This window comes from Lampris incognitus, chromosome 11, assembly GCF_029633865.1.
Source record: "Lampris incognitus isolate fLamInc1 chromosome 11, fLamInc1.hap2, whole genome shotgun sequence".
Classification (NCBI taxonomy): Eukaryota; Metazoa; Chordata; class Actinopteri; order Lampriformes; family Lampridae; genus Lampris; species Lampris incognitus.
This window is the reverse complement of record NC_079221.1, coordinates 43,070,852-43,097,874: the sequence shown is the minus strand read 5'-3', so window position 1 is coordinate 43,097,874 and position 27,023 is coordinate 43,070,852. Positions and strand designations below refer to the sequence as shown.

Genomic DNA, 27,023 nt, shown 5'->3' with positions numbered 1-27,023 from the left:
CATATACGGAGTCACCACTGGTTTACGCTTAGACAGCTGTTGTCCTTCTCCTCTCTTCCATCGGCTGGTGCACTGTTTGGGCGTCTTCCTGGCTTCGACAAACACCCAGTTAGGATAACCACACTTAACCAGCGCCTGTTTAATGTGGGATTTCTCCCCTTCCCCACCAACACAGCAGCCGGGGAAGGGGAGAAGCTAAACAGAAACTGGCCAAGAGGATGGCACAACACAGAAGAGCCAGGACCAGGACTCCACAGTCTACACCCATCTACAGGCCAGTGGCCACTCTTTCAAGGATGAGGATATGCGCAGGAATGCTGGTTTGAACGGGGAGCCAAAGAGGCCATCTATGTGAAGAGGGAACGACCATCCCTGAACCGGGGGGGGGGGGCTAAGAGTACATCTGTCACCATCTTACAATGCTGTGATTGCAACTATTCTCCAATCCTCTGTGAATAGTACACCTGGCCATTGTAACTGTAATTAATGGCCACGGTAATTTGCATATGAAACTGAGCGTTGGTTTCGGTCATGATGCCACTGTATTGTTTATAAGGGCGGGGACACCTGCGGCCAGTTCAGACTGAAGAGGTCTCTTAGATGAGTGATGAAACGTCCGTCTCAGTACACGTTGTGTCCAGATGACCTGATTCAACTTCCTGTGATTTCAATAAGAAGAAAAATGGTCAGGAACATTCAGTTATGAATGAGTTCGCCCTTCTCACCATTTAAAGATAAGGCCTGTTGTGAACTGGATCGCGGTGGTTTGTCGTTTTTAAAAAAGTGGGTCCCCAGAAAAAAACGTTTGGGACACACTGCCATCCATCTTGACTTTGAAACACTTGTCTGCATTGTGTCTTAATGAGCTGGTCCACTGCTGATACATTTTGAACAATGTTTTTGATGTTTACTGTGGAGGAGCTACATTGTGTGCAGAGGGCTGCATCCCACAGAGCACCAACAGTAGAGAACCAAAAATGCTGTGTTGTGATAGGTTTTGTCCTTTGTTGCATAGCAACACAATAGCGCTCTGTAAGCTACCTCACTGTGGCCAGGAGGACATCTGCTTACGATCAATAATTGCTTGGACAATTATTGACAATGTCTCCTGATTTAGCATGGAAGGCTAAGAACCATCCTTCCAAATCAAAGCACAATACCGGTGCAACATCTCATTGTTTACAGCTAGAATTGATGGAAAAAAACAGAATGAAATGAAATACAATAACGCTATGTGTCTGCTTTTTCAAGGCGAGTTATCTCCGTGTCGACACAAGAATGGAGGCTGCGGTGACCTCTGTCTGTTGACTCCAGATGGGAGGGTCAACTGTACTTGCCGTGGAGAACGTGTGCTGTTAGACGACAACAGATGTGTGTGTAAGTAATGCAAAGCTGCCGATGTGACAACAGTGATCCCATAAGGACTAGTTGTGACTTTTACAAACTTCCAGTGAAAACAGTAAAATGTTTTTTTAAGGCAAACTGGAATATGTGCAGCACTTCATTGAGGTTCGGGTTTTGTCTCATTCTCATAGCAACAGGTTTATGGTCTATAAAGGAGTCATTGCTTACTTAATAGAGTCACTAACTCATTGTATGAGCTCTTCTTGACTATCCCGACAGTTGTGGGGGCTTAATTTTGATATATCATGACAAGTAATGTAGTTGGAGGCCATATTCCTTCACACTCTTGATCTTCATTTGCAGCAGAAAATTCCTCCTGCAATATTCATACCGAATTTGAGTGTGGGAACGGAGAGTGCATAAACTACCAGCTGACCTGTGATGGAGTCGCTCACTGCAAAGACAAGTCTGATGAAAAAATGCAATATTGTGGTAAGGAACATAAATACTGTGTTAAATACTGCCCCCAGCCTGGCCATATTAGAATGATGATACCAGTATATATATATATATATATATATATATATATATATATATATATATATATATATATATATATATACACACACACACATACACACACACACACACACACACACACACACATATATATACGTGTGTGTGTGTGTGTGTGTGTGTGTGTATAATGGTATGTCCTTTCCTCGAGTAGCTTTATTGACAGCTGATGATTGCTTATGGCATGAAACAGGCTTGTACTGTCTCGCAGAGAATTTACTTGACTCACTGGATTATATATATATATATGTATAGACACACACACACACACACACATATATATATATATATATATATATATATATATATATATATATGAAATTAGATCAGATCCAACTTTATTCTCACTATACTGCACAGAGTACAAGTACTAAGACAATGAAATACAATTTGGCATCTAACCAGAAAGTGCAAAATTGTACAGCAAAGTGTGGGGTGTAATTTATACAAGAGTACAGAGGTAGTACGGAATGTTAATAAATATGGATATACAGTGTGTAGTCAATAGATACGTATGTACATATAGTAGACAGTATGTATACAGTATATAACTATACAGTCGTGCAAATGTATATAAAAAATAAGATAAAGCTATGGGAGTGGGGATGAGTAAATACAAACAGATATATGTATGTATGTATGTATATTTGCCTCCAGACCATAGAAGCTGCAGGAGGGGTTTCAGGCCTTGCTACACTCAGCGCTGTGTAGCCAACAGCCGCTTCTGTGACGGGATGGATGACTGTGGCGATAACTCTGATGAGGTGTTCTGTAACAGTGAGTCTGATTATTATCCGATCTCCAATTTGGTTCAGCCTGCACATGGCTGCAAAGCCCCGCCACACCGTGCCATGTAAGCCTGCATGCTGTGCTTATCCCTCATCTTCTAATGAGCTTCAGGATCACACAGAGGCTGCCCTCACAGGAGAACCCATATGAAACCTGTCTTTCTGAACCGCATTGCTTTCCTCCAGTTTGAAAAGAACAGCTAAATAATCCTATTATAAACAATACGGTTTTGCATTTTTTTTATTCTTGAGCAGTCAAAGCACTATTTGCCTTCACTATCATTTTTCATTATGTTGCTCTGATTTAGTTTGATTTCAAGGGGAAGAATAAAGAAAAAAAATCTACTGTAGTATCGTTGGTTCCTATGAATTATAAGCCTGAAGGAGACTTAAAGGTGGCAGTCGTATTTTCATAATTAATGTGGACATTATGGGAAGCAGACTGGAATATCAGGAAGCAGCTTATCTCACTGTGATGAGAGTGTTGCTCAGAGAATCCATTCAGTCTTTAATGGAACATCAGCAATTGTCCTGTGTCTATGACCATTAGAGCTTTTAATTGCTATCACAATATCCGAAGAATATATACAAGCGTGTGTGTGTGTGTGTGTGTGTGTGTGTGTGTGTGTGTGTGTGTGTGTGTGTGTGTGTGTAGAGAGAGAGATAAGATGGTAGATTGATATTATCCCAACATTTGTCACTCAAAGGGTCATGATAATTATTTGATTAATTAAGATTTTACCACAGATGGTCCATAGCCGTATGTAAACCATCTCAGTCTTTTTCTTTCTGTCCCTCTTAAACCTGAATAAATTTTAATTTAAATCCAGAGAGAGATGCTAAATACCAGAGTGGGAGATTTACCTATTCCAGCCTGTGAGTGCTCTGCTTTTTTCAGCTAAGCCCACTGACTTTTGAATCTTAATTCTGTCTCCCAGATGCCACATGCGGCTCGTCTGAGTCATCGTGCCAAGACGGAAGCTGTGTGCCCAGCTCAGCCTGGTGCAACCAGGCCATCGACTGTGCTGATGCCTCGGATGAGAAGAACTGCAGTAAGTCCTTTTGACTGTACTTTGCATAACACTTTGAAAAACAAAAAAACAAAGGAAAACAGGTCTACCTCTGACAGATCAGTTGGATCTAGTGACTGAGATCTGCACTTACCACTCACACTCACACACCAAATCTAGTCCCATTTCCACCATGCTGGTGGATGCTGATTGCAGTGTCGTGTTTTTGTATTCAGACCACTCAGACTGCTCACACTTCTACAAGCTGGGGGTGAAAGAGACAGGTTTCATCAGCTGCAACTCCACCTCGCTCTGTATTCACCCCTCCTGGATCTGCGACGGAGCCAACGACTGTGGAGATTACGCCGATGAGACCAACTGCCAGGGTGATCCTCCCACCCCACTCACCCCCCCCAGCCCCACCTGCCCTCCTCCCCCCTCACCCCCGCCTCTGCTGCTGTGCTATGTGTGCAGAAAGACAGATTGAGGGAGCCAGCATCAATTAGAAAAGACTTAGAGAGTGTTATAAAGCCTTGCGATCTCATTTTCGGAGGTGATTAGGACAGCGGAGTTAGAGATTCAGTGAGAGCTTAGGCAGGGATAATGAACTCACTCATGGCTAATATCTGAGGGACTAACTTCCTTTTTGTTTTCCGCCCCAGTTTCCCATGGGCACAAATGTGAGGAAGGCCACTTTGCTTGTCCCAGCGGAAACTGCATCTCCAGCGTTTGGCTGTGTGATGGCCAGAAAGACTGCGAGGACGGGGCAGACGAATTCCAGTGTGGTATGTAGGCTTCGCTCCTGTTCCTTCTTCTCCACCCACATGAGTCATAGATGCTGCACACTGAGGACAAAATAAACTCTCCTTTATAATGGACATCCTTGTCTTATCACACAATAATATATTTTATTATTATTATTATTAGATTACATTGGGCGGCACAGTGGTTAGTGCAGTCGCCTCACAGCAAGAAGGTCCTGGGTTTGACCCCCGGCGTAGTCCAACCTTGGGGGTCATCCCAGGTCGTCCTCTGTGTGGATTTTGCATGTTCTCCCCGTGTCTGCGTGGTTTTCCTCAGGGTGCTCCGATTTCCTCCCACAGTCCAAAGACATGTAGGTCAGGAGAATTGGCCATGCTAAATTGTCCCTAGGTGGGAATGTGTGTGTGTGTGTGTGTGTGTGTGTCGGTCCTGTGATGGCCTGTCCAGGGTGTCTCCCCGCCTGCCGCCCAATGACTGCTGGGATAGGCTACAGCATCCCCGCGACCCTGCGTCAGGATAAGTAGTTCGGATAAAGAATGAATGAATATACCCACTGTCAGGAGCCATGTTTAATAGCATCAGTGGGTATTTTTTGTTATTCCATCAACAGGAAGCCATTCATTATAATATGTCGATCACTTCATTAAATCTAGGCCTACAGCAAGCATAACATGCAGTGTGTCTGGAGAGAAAACAAAAACTCGAAGCACCGCTCACCACTTTATTTCCCTCTCCCCCCCATTTGCATCTGAGATTTCTGCACTGGCTGTTACTAAAACTTTGACAGTTGGTTTGACAGCTAAACCTATGTTTAGGTAGAGGCCGGTGAAAAGGAGTTTTTTTTTTTCGGTCTTTGAATTAACATGTTGCCTCAATTTAACAATTAATTTATTAGCCAGCAGTCGTCCTAAATGGTTCTTGAAGAAAGAAACACAGGGCCTCATTGGGAAGCGGTGACATATGAGAAGATTGCACATTACTCCGCCACTCCCCCGCCTCCCTGCACCAGAGGCAATGAGAGCCCTGTCGGCCACGCTTTGATCCTCGCTAATGTATGCATAACTTACCATGACAAAGTACAGGTCTCTCCAATTAGATGGGAACACCGTAATTGAGTCATGGTCCAGGTAAATAGAATTTGCCATCAAAACCAACGGCGCACTTTCATTTCCATTCACGTGTCATTGCTTCTGGCATCAAAGCAAAATAAAGGTGATACTCAACTGCACATGTGAGTAGCCCAAATCACAAGCCTCGTCACTCTTTTCATCAGTGCAAAATGCACCTGCATGCACAAGATAATGAGACCTGATGGAGACAAACATGCACGCACAGTTACATGCGCACAGTCACACACAATACCATCAGTATTGTAACCTGTCAGTTTGTTGTTTTCTCTTGCCTGTTAGAGGAGCAGAAATCACGAGAATGACGAACAATGAGTGGGACCAGAAGCGTCAAGCATTACACTGTGATGGCTGTAACCTCGGAATTAAAGAAACCCCCACACACTCTCCCAATGAGGAATTTTCCATTAGCTTCCAGCTGCCCTTTTATTTTTTTCTACATTGAATCCCGTTTGATTCATTCTTTTAATGTTATTCACATGTTATCTGATTTATTTTGTAAATTGGCTGTGAATGCTATTAGATTAGCTCATAACACATTAAAATCCTTTCCGTCCTTATATCCAGGAGCGTCAGTTGTGGCTGTGTGAAATGATAACATCTCGAACTCCAAATGTGCCCATTCCAGAGCTGATAAGAATTATGCCACCATTCCGCTGGATGCTCTGAATAGCTTTTTCAGGACAAATAGACAATATTCCTATTCCTCTGAGTCAATTATCATATAAAAAGCCTTGGCCATTGATAATCTGACTGCGGAGACAAAATGGTTTGAGGAAAATGTCATTTCATCTCAGTTTCCAATTCCACATCTGATTACACAAAATACTAATCTGCCATTGCACAATGTGTAATGTGCTTCTCCACCGGGCAAAATACCATTGAAATCCAGAGACATGACAGAATTACTTTGATATATTTTACCTAGTGTTTTGCCGTATTCTTGAAGCACCTCTCAGTATTTGAAATGCAAATCCACTATCACCTACTGAAATTCAGAATAAACCTGATTCTAGATCAGGTTGTTTCATGTTTATCTCATCAGGTCTTCCGTCATTTCAAAGCAGTTAAAAACCGGTGTGGTTTAAAAAGGATGACGGGAAGGCGTGCCAGGCAGAGGGGGAACTATAACTTCCTGTATGGTGGTCTGACCTGGAGCTTTGCTGTGTGACATGTGCAGGCTGGAGACCACGTCTCTGCTCCTGAGGGGAGACTGGGGCGCCTCAGTCACACAAGCTCATCACAGGTTATGAATACATTGACTTTTGTCCTCATCTCTGCTTCCCGGTTCTCTCTCCCTTATAATCACAAAAAAATAAAATAATATATATATACATATACAGTGCATCCGTAAAGTATTCACACCCCTTCACTTTCCCCACATTTTGTTATGTTACAGCCTTATTCCAAAATGGATTAAATTCCTTTTATTTTCCTCATCAATCTACATACAATACCCCATAATGACAAAGCGAAAAAGGTTTTGAGGACATTTTTGCAAATTTATTAAAAATAAAAAACTGAAATATTGCATATACATACGTAAGTATTCACACCCTTTACTCAGTACTTGGTTGAGGCACCCTTAGCAGCGATTACAGCCTCAAGTCTTCTTGGGTACGAAGCTACAAGCTTGGCACACCTATATTTGGGGTATTTCTCCCATTCTTCTCTGCAGATCCTTTCGAGCTCTGTAAGGTTAGATGGGGAGCATCGCTGCACAACTATTTTCAGGTCTTTCCAGAGATGTTCAATGGGGTTCAAGTCTGGGCTCTGGCTGGGCCACTCAAGGACATTCACAGACTTGTCCCGAAGCCACTCCTTCATTGTCTTGGCTGTGTGCTTAGGGTCGTCGTCGTGTTGAAAGGTAAACCTTTGCCCCAGTCTGAGGTCCTGAGGGCTCTGGAGCAGGTTTTCATCGAGGATCTCTCTATACTTTGCTCCATTCATCTTTCCCTCGATCCTGACCAGTCTCCCAGTTCCTGCCTCTGAAAAATATCCCCACAGCATGATGCTGCCACCACCATGCTTCACTGTAGGGAAGGTATTAGCAAAGTGATGAGAGGTGCCTGGTTTCCTCCAGACGGGACGTTTGGCATTCAGGCCAAACAGTTCAATCTTGGTTTCATCAGACTAGAGAATCTTGTTTCTCATGGTCTGAGAGTGCTTTAGGTGCTTTCTGGCAAACTCCAAGCGGACTGTCATGTGCCTTTTACTGAGCAGAGGCTTCCGTCTGGCCACTCTACCATAAAGGCCTGATTGGTGGAGTGCTGCAGAGATGGTTGTCCTTCTGGAAGGTTCTCCCATCTCCACAGAGGAACGCTGGAGCTCTGTCAGAGTGACCATCGGGTTCTTGGTCACCTCCCTGACCAAGGCTCTTCTCCCCCGATTGCTCAGTTTGGCTGGGCGGCCAGCTCTAGGAAGAGTCCTGGTGGATCCAAACTTCTTCCATTTACAAATGATGGAGACCACTGTGCTCTTCAGGACCTTCAAAACTGTAGAAATTTTTTTGTACCCTTCCCCAGATCTGTGCCTCGATACAATCCTGTCTCGGAGGTCCACAGACAATTCCTTTGACTTCATGGCTTGGTTTCTGCTCTGATATGCACTGTCAACAGTGGGACCTTATATAGACAGGTGTGTGCCTTTCCAAATCATGTCCGATCAATTGAATTTACTACAGATGGACTCCAATCAAGATGTAAACATCTCAAGGATGATCAGTGGAAACAGGATGAACCTGAGCTCAATTCTGAGTGCCATAGCAAAGGGTGTGAATACGTATGTACATGCAATATTTCAGTTTTTTATTTTTAATAAATTTGCAAAAATTTCTACAAAACGTTTTTCACTTTGCCATTATGGGGTATTGTGTGTAGATTGATGAGAAAAAAAGGAATTTAATCCATTTTGGAATAAGGCTGTAACATAACAAAATGTGGGGAAAGTGAAGGGGTGTGAATACTTTCCGGATGCACTGTATATATTGTATCTGGCCAATTACCAAACTCTTCTGAGCAATCGCTGCTCCACCCCCTTTGCCGATCTGCGTAGGGCTGCAGAGTACCACATGCCTCCTCCGATACACGTGGAGTCGCCAGCCGCTTCTTTTCACCTGACAGTGAGGAGTTTTATTAGGGGGGGACGTAGTGCATAGGAGGATCACACTATTCCCCCCAGTTCCCCCTCCCCCCCAAACAGGCACCCCGACCGACCAGAGGAGGCGCTAGTGCAGCGACTAGGACACATACCAACATCCGGCTTCCCACCCGCAGACACGGCCAATTGTGTCTGTAGGGACGCCCAACCAAGCTGGAGGTAACACGGGTATTCGAACCGGCAATCCCCATTTTGGTAGGCAACGGAATAGACCGCCACGCTACCTGGACGCCCCTAATCTTGCCCCTCTTGCTTTGTCTCCAAGCCATCCAACCCGAGCTGTCCCTCTAATATACTCGTCCCTAATCCTGTCCTCCTTCGTCACTCCCAATGAAAATCTTAGCATCTTCAACTCTGCCACCTCCAGCTCCACCCTCCTGTCTTTTCATCAGTGCCACTGTCTCCAAGCCATACAACATAGCTGGTCTCACTACCATCTTGTAAACCTTCCCTTTACCTCTCGCTGGTACCCTTCTGTCATTCTCGCCCTTATAATCAGAAAAAGATATTCTACCTATGTAACATCTGTTTCCTTTCATCTGTTTCCTTTCACCCAAGCCATACCTCCCTGCTTCCCCAGAAAAAGAGACAATGTATCAGTTTTAAGAACACCGTTAGGGAATAAATAAGACCTTTGATCCACACTGTTGTTTTACGCCAGGAAGGGTTCGTATTATTGTTATTCCAGTATAGCAACCAGCAGCACTTTCCCCATTTTCGGGGGGGGGGGGGCTCCTTTCATTACAGAAAAGAGAAAATCATATGCACAGCCCTTTGTTTGGCAGCTGGGCTGCCTTTCTCTGCTAAGCAAACAACTGCGGAGGGAAAAGGAGGTTAAGAGGCAAACGGAAGGCAGCTGACTTTTACAGTTTGATACTCTGCCCCTTTCTATAGGGTATGGGGCTTTTTGTTGTTGTTTCATTTGCAACGCTTTTGATTTATGGCTCTGAAGTTCCCCCTCCTGCCACCCTCTGCAGACTCGTCATGCCTCTGGAACCAGTTCGCCTGCTCAAAGAACAAGTGCATCGCCAAGCAGTGGCTGTGCGACGGGGAGAACGACTGCGAGGACGGCCTGGATGAGAGCGTGCAGATCTGCGGTTGGTCGCCTTTTAATTGTTGCGGGGAATCTCTCGTTGCCATAAGAAGTCACCTCCGCTGTAGCGCCGGTGACGTGTCCATGTGTTGCTCTAGCCACGCCGGAAACCGACAGACAGAAATGAAAAGGCGCTAATGAGACAACAAATGATACGGCGGGCATTTCTGCTGGTTTTAGAAGCAAGCTGAAGGAAATGGATGTTTCATCATTGGGGCCCAAGAGGCAAAGCAATCTCATTGGGCAAATGAGATGTATCTGTGATGAATTCCTTAGTAAAAAATAAAAAGAATCCGACCACGATGAATAGAGAATGGTTGCTGTGCACATTAGATGTGTAATTGGGTTGAAATAGAATGTCAAAGAAATATTAATGAAACAGCCCAGAGGTCGTTCCACGAACACGTCCTATCAAAAAACAAGGAAGTATATTTTAGTGAGGCATGCCTAGTCGAACCACGGTATTTACCTTTGTTTCACAGCACACCCCGCTTTTATCCACTGGTGTGTGTCCTAAAAGGCATTCTAGTTAAAGGGGTGTACTGGGAAATTTAGAATTCAGTATTCTGCAAAAAGAAATTGGTTCGGCTGGTCTTGCTAGAATCATCGTCTGTTTCTATGGAAGTTTGCACAATGGTGACGTCTCGCACGGGGTGGTTTCTTTCTCACGGCACAAACGTTGCCACGGATAACTTAAAAGAAATGCACATTAATCGTCATGTGTAGTTAGTGGCCGCCTGTGATGGATTTTTGCGTTGCACTGCAGCCCTGTCGGCTTGTAGAAGTAGAGCGCATGCTGCTGTTTTCTCTGCAGGCTCGGTGACATGTGCTCCAGGGCTCTTCAGCTGCCCTGGGTCATACGCCTGTGTGCCCAAACGCTGGCTCTGTGACGGGGAGAGGGACTGCCCCGATGGCAGCGACGAACTCTCTGCAGCGGGCTGTGGTAAGCAATGTCTTCTAGTAAGTTTTTTCAGGAGCATACATTTATCTATCTATCTATCTATCTATCTATCTATCTATCTATCTATCTATCTATCTATCTATCTATCTATCTATCTATCTATTTATTTATTAGTAGGTTTTCCCCCCTTTTTTCTCCCCAATTCAATCCGGCCATTACCCCACTCTTCCGAGCCATCCCGGGAGCTGCTCCACCCCCTCTGCCAATCCAGGGAGGACTGCGGACTACCACACGCCTCCTCCGATACATGTGGAGTCGCCAGCCACTTCTTTTCACCTGATAATGAGGAGTTTCACCATGGGGCTGTAGCGCATGAGAGGATCACGCTATTCCCCCCAGTTCCCCCTAACCCCTGAACAGGTGCTCCGAAATGACCAGAGGAGGCGCTAGTGCAGCGACCAGGACACATACCCACGTCCGGCTTCCCACCCACAGACCCAGCCAATTGTATCTGTAGGGACACCCGACCAAGCTGGGGGTAACACGGGGATTAGAACCGGCGATCCCCGTGTTGGTAGGCAGCGGAGTAGACCGCTACGCTACCCGGAGGCCTGTAACCCACGTATTTCTGAGATTGCTTTTAAAAAAGCCCTAGCAATCACAAAACTCACGAAACCAGCCCAGTGATGCTCATGCTAATGATTAAAAAGAAGAAGAGAAACCCGTAATCAGCATCATTGTGTGATCTTGTTACCTTTCATCAATGGTATGCCGTAGTCTGGCAATTTAACCGCACGTCATCGACTGAACATTTATTGTGCACAGTTTGGTTATAGCGTTCATTAGGAGCTGTCGAGAATTAGTGGGTTAGCTTTACTAATGTTGGCCACATGCAGATGTTTCATGGTAAGTAAAACCAGATTTGTGGAGTCACAAATTAGCTCCCTAACAATTTTTTTTTCCCTTTGTGTTAGCACCCAACAACACATGTGATGACAGCTCGTTTCACTGCCACAACAAAGCCTGCATCCCCCAGCGGTTTGTCTGTGACCATGATGATGACTGTGGAGATGGTTCAGATGAGTCCGTCGAATGTGGCAAGTAGTATTTTTTTTTTTAAATCGCTCTACTTAGAGTGGTCACTTTCATCTCACTGTTATTCTCCTGAAGTTGTTGGCAGCTAGTTCGGAACACGTTGAAGCCGTGCCGTTGCCCAGCTGGCGTGTCAGCCGATGAGACAACGGCTATCTCTTTCTCTCTCTCCGCAGTCTATCGCTCCTGCGGATCAGAGGAATTCCGCTGTAGGGACGGCCGCTGTCTTCTCAGCTCACAGTGGGAGTGTGACGGCTACGCAGACTGTCCAGACCACTCCGACGAGCTGCCACTGAACCTAAAGTGTCTGGCCGCGGGTAAGACGGCCGTTTGGCTCTCAGCTGGACATTTCTCATCAGAGTCGGCGGCCTCGGTTCTCCACTGAGAGGAGAGGAGAGGTTGCTGGAGGTGGTGGGGACAAAATAAAGTGTTCCTCAATAGAACTAACTTACTGTTGAGCGTTCCCCATCTACTGCACACTAAATGATTGCGGAGTTTGCGCTTCTGACGGTTACGTATTATGCCCCCCCCCCCCCAGGGAGTTTGTGCAATGGCTCCTTCTTCATGTGCTCCAACGGGCGCTGCATCTCTGAGGGGAGCCTGTGTGATGGGAGAGACGACTGTGGAGACCGCTCAGACGAGAGAAACTGCAACGTGAACGAGTGCCTGAACCGCCGAGTCAGTGGGTGCACACAGGACTGCCAAGACCTTCCTGTGGGATTCAAGGTAGTATCCTCTGGACTAGTCACGGTCCACTCACTCCGATAACTATCTGTATTTCCCCAGAATCCCCCCTCTGCTATCGGTCCATAGGTCCGGTTCATTCACATCCGTGTGGAGCCAGAGTGCACTAAAGCACAGTTTAATGGATAGCGATACTGCATAAATCAGTTGGATTTAAATGCCCTGTTGTCCGCTCCCTCTCTGCGGACGTAAAAGCTAAGCTAATCGGCATCTCAATCGCGTCATAAACGTGATACAAAGCCCATCACTGAATACAAAGTCATTTGGGCAATTCGTGGGACACAGCAATAATAATAATATAACGATAATTTCCGATTCCCAGTCACTCAGACTAAAACCGATAAACAGGTGTGGTCATACATCACAATATGTTATTCAATAATATTATTCAAGGTTATGTGTGAAGAGGCTGCAAGTCTAATGGGTCTAATGGCTGCAGTGTGCTTTTACTGTAAACCATGGATGCCAATGAGTGAATGCAGGTCAAGGCGATGGCACATGGACCCAGCAGCCATCGCCGTTGTCAGACTGCGGCACCTCCTCCCATCTGCTGTGGGTTACCCCCCCCCACCCCGTCCTGTCACGCTGTCCCCTCTCGCTGCGTGAGGAAAAATGTCAGAAACGACGGAAAACAAATCCTCTCGTCCGTGTCACGACTCGCAAGTGGAGGCAGCGCTAGCCAGAGAGCACGTCGCTGCAGACCCCCTCAGCGCATCCAAATGGGCCTGAACAGAGAGATTAGAAGAAAAAAGAAAAGCCTCAACTTTAGAGACAGAACTTAAGATAAGAAACGGATTTGCATTTGACCTAGTAAAGCTGATTTAAGGATGTACATTTTGGGGGCTGTGATCGCTGAAATGCCATGGGATTTTATTCTGCTGTACTGTGTAGACATCATAACGTTGATGTCTTCACAAGATTGTATGATACATTCTAGCTGTGTGGTATCAGAATCAATCAGAATACCTTATTTATCCCCAAGGGGAAGAATAAAGTATTCTGATACCACACAGCTAGAATGTATCATACAATCTTGAGCTATTATTGTGGTGCAAAAGGTACTATTATTGTTATTAAAGATATTATTATTGTGGTGCAAAAGGTACTGTATATTCAGATTTAATAACAAGTAAATGCACCTTTGTCTACTACTACTACTTTTGGCTGCTCCCGTTAGGGGGCGCCACAGCGGATCATCCATTTCCATCTCTTCCTGTCCTCTGCATCTTCCTCTGTCACACCAGCCACCTGCATGTCCTCCCTCACCACATCCATAAACCTCCTCTTTGGCCTTCATCTTTTTCTCTTCCCTGGCAGCTCCATATTCAGCATCCTTCTCCCAATATACCCAGCATCTCTCCTACACACATGTCCAAACCATCTCAATCTTGCCTCTGTTGCTTTGTCTCCAAACCGTCCAACCTGAGCTGTCCCTCTAATATAATCATTCCTATGCTGTCCTTCTTCGTCACTCCCAATGAAAATCTTAGCATCTTCAATTCTGCCACCTCCAGCTCCACCTCCTATCTTTTCGTCTGTGCCACTGTCTCCAAACCATACAACATGGCTGGTCTCACTGCCATCTTGTAAACCTTCCCTTTAACTCTTGCTGGTACCCTTCTGTCGCAAATCCCAAATCAAATCAAATTTAATAACGGATAAACTCGCCCTTGACAAGCCTCTTAATTACTGTTAATTACTTTGGCTCACTGGCAGACTCACTATTTTTTCTGTTTTTACGCGTGAAACCAGTGTAAGTGTTGGCCCGGCTTCCGCCTGAAGGACGATGGGAGGACTTGTGTGGACAGCGACGAGTGCTCCTCCAGCCTCCCATGCAGCCAGCGCTGCATCAACACCTACGGCTCCTACAAGTGCCTTTGTGCAGATGGCTATGAAGCCCTGGAGCGCAACCCCAACACATGCAAGGCTGTCTCAGGTCGGTCCACATTTCTACTCCTCCACGTGCACAGTAAAAATATGTTTAGACACTGTGGTCATCTGATGTGTTTTTTTTTTCTTTCCCCAGCTGAAGAACCCTTCCTTATAATGGCAGATCACCATGAAATCAGGAAGCTTAGCGTGGACGGCTCTAATTATACCATTTTAAAACAGGTGAGACCTCTGTATCATCAGGAATCAGGAACACTTTGTGCTTTCATTTCATGTACTTGTGCATATGAAATGAAATGAAATATCTTGTCCCCCAGCCCACAGCAGTGCAACACAAAGACAAAAACACACATCCGAACTACAAGAACACATATATCCAAACTAGCACATATATCGAAACCAAACAGAAAAATCAGTGTCCAGGAGAGCGAATGCCAGGGTGACCATCACAACTGCCGGTCTGCATGGGCTAGCAGTTAGCTTAGCCTGCCCCGCTTCCACGTCCTGTCAGACCGCCCTCGTTGCGTCCTCTTCGAGCGCAACTCCGGGCAGGGCCATGGTCCTTAGGCCCACCAGACGCAGCAGACCAGACTCCCTTAGCCAATCCAACGCTAGCTCTCTCATCCAAACACCCCCGACACACCTCCCCACAATCCACACGACGACACTAAAAACACAGCCAACACTAGGTGAGGCCGCCGCCAGACCGCCCTTGGTGTTATCGGAACTGGCGGTCTGCATGGGCTAGCAATTAGCTTTGCCTGTCCTGCTTCTGCGTCCTGTCTGACCACCCTCGGTGGTACCTCTTTGGGCACAGCTCCAGCCCACATGATGCAGCAGACCAAGCTCTCCCAGCCGATCCAGCGCCAGCTCTCCCACCCATCAAACGAAGACACAAACTTAGGCGCAGATGTGGACAAAGACACTGCATGGACGGTACTGGGTGAGGCTGCCGCAAACGTGAATTCACGCCGCCATCTTCCCACACCAGAAGTCACTTCTAAGAAGATTCATGTCAGTCTCAGTTTTTTTTTTTTCCCCCTCAATTCAATTATTTTTTGCCATCTGTCCCTTGTCTATAAACTGCAGATTGGAAGTACGGGTTTAAATGTGCGCTGATACTCTGAACCCCACCACTAATAAAGTGTTGGCTGTTAATTCCATGTAATGAGTCAGACTGGGTCATGAAAAGCAAGTGCTTGTACAGCGGCGCTGTGGAGCCCCCCGAAAGTATACTAATTTCGCCTAATTTGAGCTATGGTGAGTCATTATGTAAAAGTGCAAAATCTGAATGCACCGTGTGGTGTCTTGTATGAAAAGCAGCGTGTTATTAATATTAACGGGATCATGATGTAATACATAACACGTTGCATCATGCATTTACTGTACTCTTGATGAAATGGTTGATAATTACGTTAGTAAGTATGGTGTTTTCCTACCATGTATTATTTAATTATATTTATTGTATAAGTACGTTTTGAGATAAACCCTTTTAATATGAGTTAGAAGTAGCAAAGAAACCTCTACCTCCTACTGTTTAAAACGGCACACACCCGATCCAGAAGGCAGCAGGAGTTTAGGAGATTGTCTCCTGTCCCTCATAATTTCACCGAATCCCACTGTAATTGCAATTGCACTGGCCATTCTGATTGGCAGCGAGCATGATGACCCTATTAAGGGGCCCCCATGGAAAAGTCATTTCAATCATTGCTGGGTCTTGATACAGCTGTCCGGTTCATGACTCGAATCTGTCTGTTGATTATCACAAATCATCCTTGGAGAGTTAAAGTCTACCCGTGGACACCCCACGGGGTCCGCTCTCAGAGCCTTGTTATTCTCTTGACTCCATCCGTCCTGATGGTGAGTGCTCTCACTACTCGCAATTCACTTTAATCGCTGCGTGCCAGTGTTAATGGAAGCCAGAATGGGAGATATGCATATGGTTCTGCTAAGTGGTCTTGGCAGATACTCCACTGACCTCATATCACTTTACCACACCATTACATACCCTGTTCATATTATACCTTTATGATTTTATATCAACCTTAAATGAGCCGTTCAGTTTTTATTGTATATCACTGCTGAGTTTTTCGTAGATTTATTTTCCAGCTGCAAACATTGTTGTCACTGTATCCGGATAATACATCCCAGCATTCTTTCCAAAGCAATTTTTTTAGGAGTTTTAGATCTGGTCTTTGTCTAATTCAGATGCTGCATTGGGCAGACTTTGCAGCTGAACTCAATAAGTAGTTTTAGGAGGAACTGCAATGGTGAGATGCTCCCCTAGGACACTTTTGGTGCCCTTCTATGAGGGTGTTGGATGAACTGATGAAGACATCTCATTTTGGCTGTCAAATTTCCGACACCTTCGTTTGGCACCTACTGTGCTAGACAGCAGGGCAGGAATGCAGGGAGCAGCCCTGTCTGGCTGACAGCCGGGTCCACACAAGGAGGGAAATGCGTCACTCTTCCGCTTTGATAGGGCTTCACTCCACTCTTCACCGGCTCTTAAGATGTTCTGCAGCTGAAGGCCACTGGAACCTGTGGGGAGCACCCCCAAAATCAATACATCTCACAGGTTACACTGCTGCTGTAAAAGTTCGGCATGCTTTCAGTCCGGATGAGTGATGACTTGATGTGCCTTGTTTAAATCTGACAGTTTGCATTCCCATCAATGTGAATGAAAAGATTATGATTTATTCTTGACCTCAGTTCATCTGTTTATTTGATATTTTTTTTTCATCCAATGATTTGGTTTAGCAACTGTTAGTGGCGTCTGTTCTCTGCATTTTGTTTCCAATAAGAAACAAGGACTGCTCCTCCCAAATATGTAAATATATATTAGTTAGCTTAGGCTAAGCAAACTGCTAGCCCATGCAGACCGGCAGTTCCGATAACACTGAGGGCGGTCTGGTGGCAGCCTCACCTGGTGTTGATTTGTGTTTTTGGTGTCGTTGTGTGGAGTGCGGGGAGGTGTGTCCGGGGTGTCTGGCTGGGAGAGCTGGCATTGGGATTGGCCTGGGGAGCCTGGTCCACTGCGTCCGGTGGACCACGGCCCCACCTGGAGCTGCGCCCAAGGAGGAAATACTGAGGGTGGTCTGACAGGACGTGGAAGTGGGGCAGGCTAAGCTAACTGCTAGCCCATGCAGACTGGCAGTTCCGACAGTCATCCTGGCTGGCGTTCGTTCCCTTGGACAGTGACTTTTTTTTTCTTCTTTTTTTCTTTGTATATATGTGTTTGTGTAATTTTTGTAGTTTTTTTTTTTTTGTAGTTTGAATAGGTGTTGTAGTTTGGATTTGTGTTTTTGTCTTTGTGTTTCACTGTTATATGTTGTTATATTTCATGTACGCAAGTGCATGAAATGAAATGACAAATACATGTTCCTGATGTATGTATGTATTTTAATCGGTTGATGAACTAGATTTGTGTTCAGTCGAGATGGGTCCAAACCACATCTCGCAACATGGTTAAATTTTATTTATTTTGTTGATTTAGCCTTTTTCAGCCAAGTTTCTATCATGAAAATGTGTTGAGAATCAAGTGGAAACTTTACCTAGGTCACTTGTTTTACAGACATGCGTACAAACATACCTCGAGGTGTAAGCTCAGGCGAGCTGATCATGCTTTCACCCACCACTAAAAATCCTCAAAATTTTGATCGGCTTTTGCTGCTTGTTCAGTTTATCTTCTACTTTGTTCCAGCTTTACTTTAAATCTCATGTCATGCCGATGGCTCTTCAAGCCTCATTTACATTCAACATTCAAATGAGAATTAATCTGTTATTATATACATTGTGATTTGTCTCATCTGCAGGGTCTTAACAACATCATCCACATAGACTTTGACTACAGGAAGGAATTCATCTACTGGGTGGACTCAACCAGGCCAAGTGGTCGGAAAATCAACAGAATGCGCCTGAATGGGAGTGACCTTAAGGTACCACCGGGTTCGGTCTCTGTGGCCCTGCCATATGCTATGCTGTGCCACTTCACCCAGGACTTAATGGCTTCTTACTTTTCCAGCTCCCTCGCTACCTTGGATGAATGTGTCTCTCCTTCAGTGTAGGATTGTGCTGCCATACAACTTCTTTTTGTGATTGCAGCAGTTAGCATGCTCCAAGTGAAATGATGATTTTTGTAGTTTGATTAGTCATTTTTGTCTCGCCTCATTTTCATTGTCAGTATTCAGCCAAGGACTGATGCCGTTCATCTTTATTATAGTCATCATAATGGACTGTTGTTGCCTGAAGCCAACAGCCTGTTTGCTTCACAATGAATGTGAATTATTGTTAGTTATAAAAACAGTGGCTCACAGTTGAAAGTAACAGACTTCATAACACAACAGTGGTCTCTGGTGTAATCACCAAGGGCCATATGGGTCACAGCATTGAAGTCCAGACACTGGGAACTAAGCAGGCCACCTGCTGAGTGCCTCGCCCCAAATCTCATTAGTGTGTGTGTGGGGGTGGGGGTCGGTCATTCAGCTCAATTACTCCCAGTCGACACGAGGTGAAAGCAGAAACGGTCTGTGGTAGAGATTTCGATAGATCTCACATTGGGGTTAATTAGGAGAACCACTGAGACCAATTCCAATTGTATAGGCCCACCCTATGAGGAAGAGCATGATGGGAAACAAGGAAGAAGTGGAATCATTTGGACTTTTGTTACTCTCAAAGTTGAAGGATTTTGATCTGACACTGAAAGGGCAGTATTTAAAGTGACCATATCATCCTCATTCCAGCGCTATAGTTTTATTCTGGGGCTCCACTAGAGTAGCTTTGCATGATTATCTCATACTGGCCCTTTTGCAGCCCCTCAGTTCATCCTCCATCTGAAAGAGGCTGTTTGAGCTAGTTCCTCTTTAAGGACCCCCTTCCTAAAAGCCCACTTTCTTCTGATTGGCCAACTTCTGGAAAGCCTGCCGAGGGGGCAGCACCCAGTGCTTGTGAGCACCGCCTCACCTGTTTCCCCCTTGCTGGAGTTCGATGCAACACTGGGGCACTTGATTAACCTTAACTTTAACCTAACGTCAATCTAACCCTAAGCTTAACTTCATGCTTACGTTAACCTAATTGTAACGGATAGCTAACCTGTCTGGCTAGGGGGAACAGGTCTTAATGGGGAAACAGAGTTCGATACAACACCGGTGCAGGAGGTTCCGTAAGAGAACTGCAAACCTACTAAGCACCCTAATTTCTCATTCTTGACTGGAAATGGCAGCTTCTAAAATCCATCCGTACATGTTCGAGCCCAAGTATGATATGGAATATGAGTGGACAGCATGAACATGTGCAGCAACAAAGATTACAGCAGGACGTCTCCAGTAAATATTACACTCATTATCTGCTTATTGTGTGACCTAACAGTTGATTTAGTCTTTCAAGCACAAGCCGTATGTCAAATTATTTTCTATATATGCCTCTATTAATCGGTGTATGTGTGGGAAATGTGCTAAAATGCCGACTGAAGTGGAAAATGTCTGCTGTCAGGAAATAACAAAGGTTATGCAGCTAGTAAAAATAGCGACAGGCATTGGGTACAAGTCCATGAATACTGGGATGGTATCCAGCGTGCCCCCATCCATAGGGTTAGTGGTTGTGTCAGGAAGGGCATCTGGCGTAAAATTTTGCCAAATCATTATGTGGATTGACAAGACCATACCAGATCGGTCAAGGCCCGGGTTAACAACGGCCGCCATCGGTGCTGTGCCCTCACAGGGTACCGATGGCAACTATAAAATCCGCTGTGGTGACCCCTGAGAAACAGGGAACAGCCTGAAAGAAGAAGAAGATGTAGCTAGGAAAATGTTATTCTGCTGTCGCCAAACAACTGTATAGCATCTCCCTGCATCATTGGTTATTTGTACGCTGGAGTACATTAAATGCCTATAATACTGCTCAAGTAGACCGTTTTGCGTGAACGTGTATATACATTTACCAAGAAGACCGTAGTTTGACAGGCTTTCGGCTTGGAATAGTTTCACTTGAGTATAACTGCTATTGGTATTATAAAAATTATAGTTGATTGCTTATTGCTTAAATTTTTTTTTCTAATTGGGGGTATGGCGGTTGTGAAAATGACGCCATGGTTGTGAGCGGATATGGTTGAAATTAAGGGCATGTGATCTGACTGCTCGGTGCACAGCTGTGTTGTTTTGTGTAAAGCACTGTTAGCTCCCTAAATAACTTTAGCTTCATTGTGTATACTCATTGTCTGCACTGAAACTGTATTCACAAGCCGTGTGGTCCGATTACCAACACAAGACAAACATTTCAGTGACATATAATTATTATTATATAATGTTACTTACAGCTTGCACTTCTGACTCCCCAACACGGCCCTTTACAGATGGAAGAGCCCCGTCTTTTAGCATTAGCACTAGCCTAGCCACAAGTCCAGCGTCATACTGGCTCTGTTGAGGAAAGAGTCCTCTGTGAAGTGGCGTGTACAAACAAACACGTTGGCATTTGGCTGGTTCTGGCCCGAACAAAAGAAACCATGTCCAGTGTTGTCTGGTGCTTTCTTCTTTAGGAAAGGCAAACAAATCTAAAATCCTGCATTGAACTGGATGCAGTCCTCGGTAAAATGAAGGGGATGCAACAAAAGGTTGAGGTTGTACTGCTGAGGAATAGTGGTAACAAGCAATTTTATCCACTGATTCTTCCTTTGGAAGTCCATATAAAGGGAACTTGCCTTTGCAATGAAGAAAATAGCATCTTCTCAGGCATCTGGGTAGCATAGTGGTCTATTCTGTTGCCTACCAACACGGGGATCATGGTTCAAATCCCCGTGTTGCCTCCAGCTTGGTCGGGCGTCCCTACAGATACAATTTGCCATGTCTGCGGGTGGGAAGCCAGATGTGGGTATGTGTCCTGGTCGCTGCACTAGTGTCTCCTCTGGTTGTTCGGGGCGCCTGTTCAGGGGGGAGGGGGAACTGGGGGGAATAGCATGATCGTCCCACGTGCTACGTCCCCCTGGTGAAACTCCTCACTATCAGGTGGAAAGGAGCAGCTGGCGAATCCACATGTGTATGGGAGGAGGCATGTGGCAGTCTGCAGCCCTCCCTGGCTCAGCAGAGGGGATGGAGCAGCGACCGGGACAGCTCGGGAGGGTGGGGTAGTTGGACAATTGCAACTGGGGAGAAAAAGGGGGAACCCCCCCCCCCGCCAAAAAAAAGCATCTTCTCGACATTGTGATATTCACCAACCAAACTCTTCCCGGCCTCTGCTGTACCTAACCTTGTCTGAGGCCGGCTTTAACTAGCTGCTAGGCGAAAATTATGCAAATCTGTTACATAGCGATGTAGATAAGTAGTGGAAGACAACGCTGGACTACAAACGAGGTGTTTCAGGCGGTGTTCTCTGTCGGAGAGAATAACTCACTCTGGCATGGACTTCGGGCTTTGTAACTCTGCAGACGTTTTACGTGCACCTCCCAGCGACATAACACACTAAAGGAAAGAGAGAACCCCCCCCCCAAAAAATAATCATCATCATCATAATGATGATGATGAAAACCATGATATGGGCCCTTTAAATCTGTGGCTTACTAAAAGAATATTATAGATTTTTTTTTAAAATTTTCTATCTGTTCTTTTTTCTTTACTTCTCCAACTTACCGAGCTATGTTTAACGTAGGGGGTCAGAAGGGTGTAGCAGCCTTTTGTCCCAGTGGTGCCGAGTCAGCTGAGCATCTCAAGCACGCGGGGAACCTTCTTTCGATGTTTAAACAGTATTTGATGTGTCAAATCTGCCATTCCTTTTTTCCGCCGTTCTCCGCACTTTAAAGCGCCGCGGATAAAACACCCATTTGCACCGCAGCCGTGGATTGAGTTCATGCCTGTGTCGCTGTTACAGCCTTTCCCACTTCCTTTTTATCTCTGTTGCTATTTGAATAACACATATAGTCGGTGCTATTTTTCCTCTTACTCTTCTTGTTGTTGTTGGAGGAAGAAAGCTCTTTAATATTTGAAAAATAGAACGAGCGGATTAAAAGACAGAAATCATCAAGAGCCGCGATCGGTCCTCCGCGAAGGCTTTGGTACCCAAGAGAGAGAATATCGTCTGTCTTTGCGGAGACATAACCTAACACGTGACTAGACTGTAGTCGTACACGGTGGAGCAACGTCAGTACATACGCCTCTAAACCAGCCAAACAAATAGCTTGTTTGATCCTAATAAACACAAAAGCATATTTGAGCGCAGGCTGAGAAGACTCTCGATGGTGGCGTGGATAAAATGTGCCGCGCCGTGGACTCATTAAGTCTTTATGTATTTATCAGCGGGATTCAAATGTTAACATTTGCCTGCCCTTTATTTCCACATAAATCAATCTTTGCATGGATGTGGGGAGATTTAGTGGCAAAATTTGTCCGACTCTGTGTTGGATTTGAGCCGCTTGCGGGCGTGTCGGTGGGTGTGGGTGGTGAGGGGTGGAAAAGCCTGCTAGGTCCGTGTCATTTTGAAGACAGTTTAAGTCCAAATTACCGCTTAAGGGACAGCCCATTCTATTGGCAAGGCCATATATTTTCTTGCAAATGATGATAGAGAAGGCCTCAAAGCCTATCATGTCCCGTAATGACAGATTGCATGGGTGTCGGTGGTTTGAAATAGTGTTTTAAAGGCACCGGTCTCATTGCCAGCTGGCACAATTATTGTTTATTCCCAACAACTGGTTTTGCTAACTCAAAGGCGCGACTATTTGGGGAATAATGATGAATAATTTCTTGATAGTTGTTTCAGTGCTAACATTTATTTGCTTTGTCTTTTTTTTTTTTAACCAAATCAATCATTCACGTTAATTTAGATGTTTTTCCCAATGCTCTGTCTCCTCCAGTCTCCACCTTCTTCATCATCTGTCTTCTTCCTTTGCTTGAACTATATTTACCAATACATTTCTATTTGACATTTTAGTCCTATACCGAATACTCATACCCTGTCCCAGAAAGTTGAATCAGTTCGTCTGCACACAAAAGTTTAGCGGGAGAAACGTTTCATCACTCATCTAAATGACTTCGTCAGTCTCAGCTGACTGCAGGTATCCCCAACCCTATAAACAGCTCAACTGCATCACGACCGAAACCGGCACAGTTAAGTCACAACCAAGACCAGTGATCGGTTTCATATGCAAATTGCTGTGACCATTGTGTGAGAATGGCACGGTGGCGCAGTTGTTAGCACTGTCGCCTCACAGCAAGAAGGTCCTGGGTTCGAACCCTGGGGTTGTCCAACCTTGGGGTCATCCCAGGTCGTCCTCTGAGTGGAGTGTGCATATTCTCCCCGTGTATGCGGTGGGTTTACTCCGGGTTCTCCGGTTTCCCCCACCATCAAAAAGACATGCATGTTAGGGTTAATACCTCCTATCTGTGCCCCTGACCAAGGCAAGACGAACTGGAGTTGGTCCCCGGGCGCTGCACGGTGGCTGCCCACTGCTCCTAGCTACACAGCTAGGATGGGTTAAATGCAGAGCGTAATTTCCCTATGGGGATCATTAAAGTGTATCAAAATTAAAAACAAAAAATAATTAACGATATTTACAATGGCCATGTGTACTATTGACAGAGGATTGGAGAATAGCTGCAATCGCAGCGTTGTAAGATGGTGACAGATGTACTCTTAGCCCCCCCCCCAATTCAGGGATGGTCATTCCCTCTTCACATAGATGGCCTCTTTGCCTCCCCATTCAAACCAGCGTTCCTCCCTATCAAGGATGTGCATATCCTCATCCTTGAAAGAGTGGCCACTGGCCTGTAGATGGTGTAGACTGTGGAGTCCGTGGCAGAATGGACCCAGGACCGTGGTAGCTCTCCTGTGTTGTGCCATCCTCTTGGCCAGGATCTGTTTAGTTTCCCTGATGTAAAAGTCACAGCAATCCTCCCAGCACTTAACAGCGTACACGATATTGCTCTGTTTGTGCCGGGGGACCCGATCATCAGGGTGGACCAATTTCTGGCGCAGCGTGTCTTGGGGTTTGAAAGCGGCCGAGAAGTGGTATTTGGAAAATGCGTCTCAACTCTTCCAACACTCCCGCCACATACGGAATCACCACTGGTTTATATTTAGGCTGCTGTTGTCCTTCTCTTCTCTTCGATCGGCTGGTGCACTGTTTGGGTGTCTTCCTATCTTAGACAAATGCCCAGTTAGGATAACTACACTTCACCAGGGCCTGTTCAATGTGGGATTTCTCCCCTTCCCCGGCTGCTGTGTTGGTGGGGACGTTGTCAGCTCGGTGGTACAGAGTCCTGATGACTCCTAGTTTGTGCTCCATTGGATGATGAGAGTCAACCCTTAAGTACTGATCAGTATGTGTTGGTTTATGGTAAACATCAACAATCAAATGTCCCCCATCACCAATTCGAATTCCACAGTCTAAGAAGGCTAGCCTGTCATTTTTCACATCTTCCGTGGTGAACTTGACGTGGTTGTCCAGAGAGTTAATGTGGTCGGTGAAATGTGGTACCTCGTGTGATTTAATTTTAACTTGTCATCCACAAATCAGAACCAATGGCTAGGTGGTCTCCCTGGATAGGATATCAGCGCCCCCTTTTCCACTTCCTCCATGTACAAGTTGGCCACTACGGTGAAACCGGGGAACCCATAGCACACCCATGTTTCTGTCTCTGCTACTGCCCCCTGTATGTGAAGTACATGGATTGAAGACACAGCTTCAGGAGTAGATACACTTGTTCGGTGTTCAGGGTGGTCCTATTGCTAAGGGTGGGGTCGTCCTGTAATTTCATGAGGACAACTTCCACTGCTTCATCAACAGGAATGCATGTGAAGAGGGACGTAACATCATCAGAGACCATTGTTTCATCTGCCTCCATATCCATAGTGTTCTGAAAGTGATGTTCAGTACTGCCTACCAACGGGATAAGAATAGATGCCAGAAACTTAGAGATGTTATAGGTCACTGAGTTAATCATACTAACTATAGGTCATAATGGCACATAGATAGACCATACAGGCTTGGTGTAGCTTCCCCTGGGTATAATCTATGGTACACAATTCTGTCAATAGCATTGTTCTAACAGCTTCAGACAATCTATCACTGTTTTCTTGTAACCACTGCTTGGATCTCCCTTCAGGGGCTCATAAGTATTCATGTTGCTAAGTAATGTCATAACTTTCTCATGATAGTCTGTCTGGTTTAATAAAACACTGCATCTAGCTTTGTCCACCGGTAGGATGATGATGTTACTGTCCTTACTGAGAGTTATGAGAGCTTTCCTCTCGTCTCTGCTGATGTTTGATGATGGCGGCTTCGCATTGCCGAGGCAAGCTGACACCTTCGTCCGCAGTCGCTCCGCTTCCAGTTCTGTGATGTTGTTGTTACGGATCGCCGATTCCTTGGAAGAGAGTAGATCTGTCACCATATTATAATGCTGTAATTGCAGCTATTCCCCAATCCCCTGTGAATAGTACACGAGGCCATTTTTACTCTAATTAATGGTCACGACAATTTGCATATGAAACTGATCACTGGTTTCGGTTGTGACACAACTGTGCTGTTTTTAAGGATGGGGATACTTGCAGTCAGTTGAGACTGACGAAGTCATTTAGATGAGTGATGAAACGTTTCTCCCAGTAAACATTATTTCCAAATGAAAAGATTCAACTTTCTGGGATTTCCTTACCTGGATTATTGAGCATGCATCAAGGCACTCATACCCAGAGCAACACACCACTACAGCAGTAGAATTAGCTAAATTGAAACATCGAAACAAATTTTGCTTGTTTATTCGTAGTTTATTCTCTTATTTGTTACATTATATTAATATTGTAATATTAATATTATTAAATATTACAGTATTTAGTTTGGTTATAAGTCATTCTATCACTGCTAAAACTGTTTTTTTTTCTATAATTTATAAAATATTTGTATATTTATAAATGTATGTATTTATTATATTTATAAATTATTTATTATATTTATAATTTACAATTGCACAACTTACATTGCAGACTCAGAGGTGAAAAAGCGTTCCACTTTCTGAATGCATATTTTGTCACATTCGTGTTTTATCAATGTTACAAGCAATAACACTATCAAGGGCAAAGGTCAATACTTGCTCCTGAAATTGATTTTCCTGCCCTTATATAACCAGATAGTCCATAGAACAGCAGTGCCCAGCGCCTTAGCAGTTGATTGGATAGGGAAGAATCTGTACTGGTGTGATGTGGAGAGGAAAACCTTGGAGGTCTCTAAAGCCAATGGCCTCTATCCCACCGTCCTGATCAGCTCTGGCCTCAGGAGCCCCACGGACCTTGCCCTGGACCCTCAGACTGGGTAGGCAGAGACATCTAATGCTAATGATTGATATCATGTTTTACCTGCCTTTTTTTTTTACATGTAGACTTCCCTTAATGTGTATGTGTAATCCATAATTTTATAGGGGGAAAAAAATCAAAGTTTAATTTCACAGTTGGAGGGCAGAGCTGGATTACAGCCAGTTCTTCAGACACTTTAACCTGACACTTTTTCGATCCAGCTCTGGTTTTCAATTTGGTATGGCGGTGATATGGTTGCTTGGCCAT

At 45.0% G+C, this 27,023-nt stretch overlaps 1 protein-coding gene across 1 annotated transcript in view; it reads left to right on the top strand.

Annotated features, from left to right (window-relative positions):
* The window catches only part of lrp1bb (low density lipoprotein receptor-related protein 1Bb), a 303,986-nt gene that overhangs the window by 221,550 nt on the left and 55,413 nt on the right, over positions 1-27,023 (top strand). Inside the window, exons 45-59 of the mRNA XM_056288933.1 lie at positions 1,252-1,377; positions 1,708-1,836; positions 2,578-2,697; positions 3,647-3,760; positions 3,955-4,104; positions 4,381-4,503; positions 9,744-9,863; positions 10,674-10,802; positions 11,735-11,857; positions 12,029-12,169; positions 12,391-12,578; positions 14,349-14,532; positions 14,623-14,708; positions 18,302-18,424; positions 26,594-26,775. Of these exons, the coding sequence (XP_056144908.1) occupies positions 1,252-1,377; positions 1,708-1,836; positions 2,578-2,697; positions 3,647-3,760; positions 3,955-4,104; positions 4,381-4,503; positions 9,744-9,863; positions 10,674-10,802; positions 11,735-11,857; positions 12,029-12,169; positions 12,391-12,578; positions 14,349-14,532; positions 14,623-14,708; positions 18,302-18,424; positions 26,594-26,775 (2,038 nt within the window). The remainder of the gene's footprint in view (positions 1-1,251; positions 1,378-1,707; positions 1,837-2,577; positions 2,698-3,646; positions 3,761-3,954; positions 4,105-4,380; positions 4,504-9,743; positions 9,864-10,673; positions 10,803-11,734; positions 11,858-12,028; positions 12,170-12,390; positions 12,579-14,348; positions 14,533-14,622; positions 14,709-18,301; positions 18,425-26,593; positions 26,776-27,023) is intronic.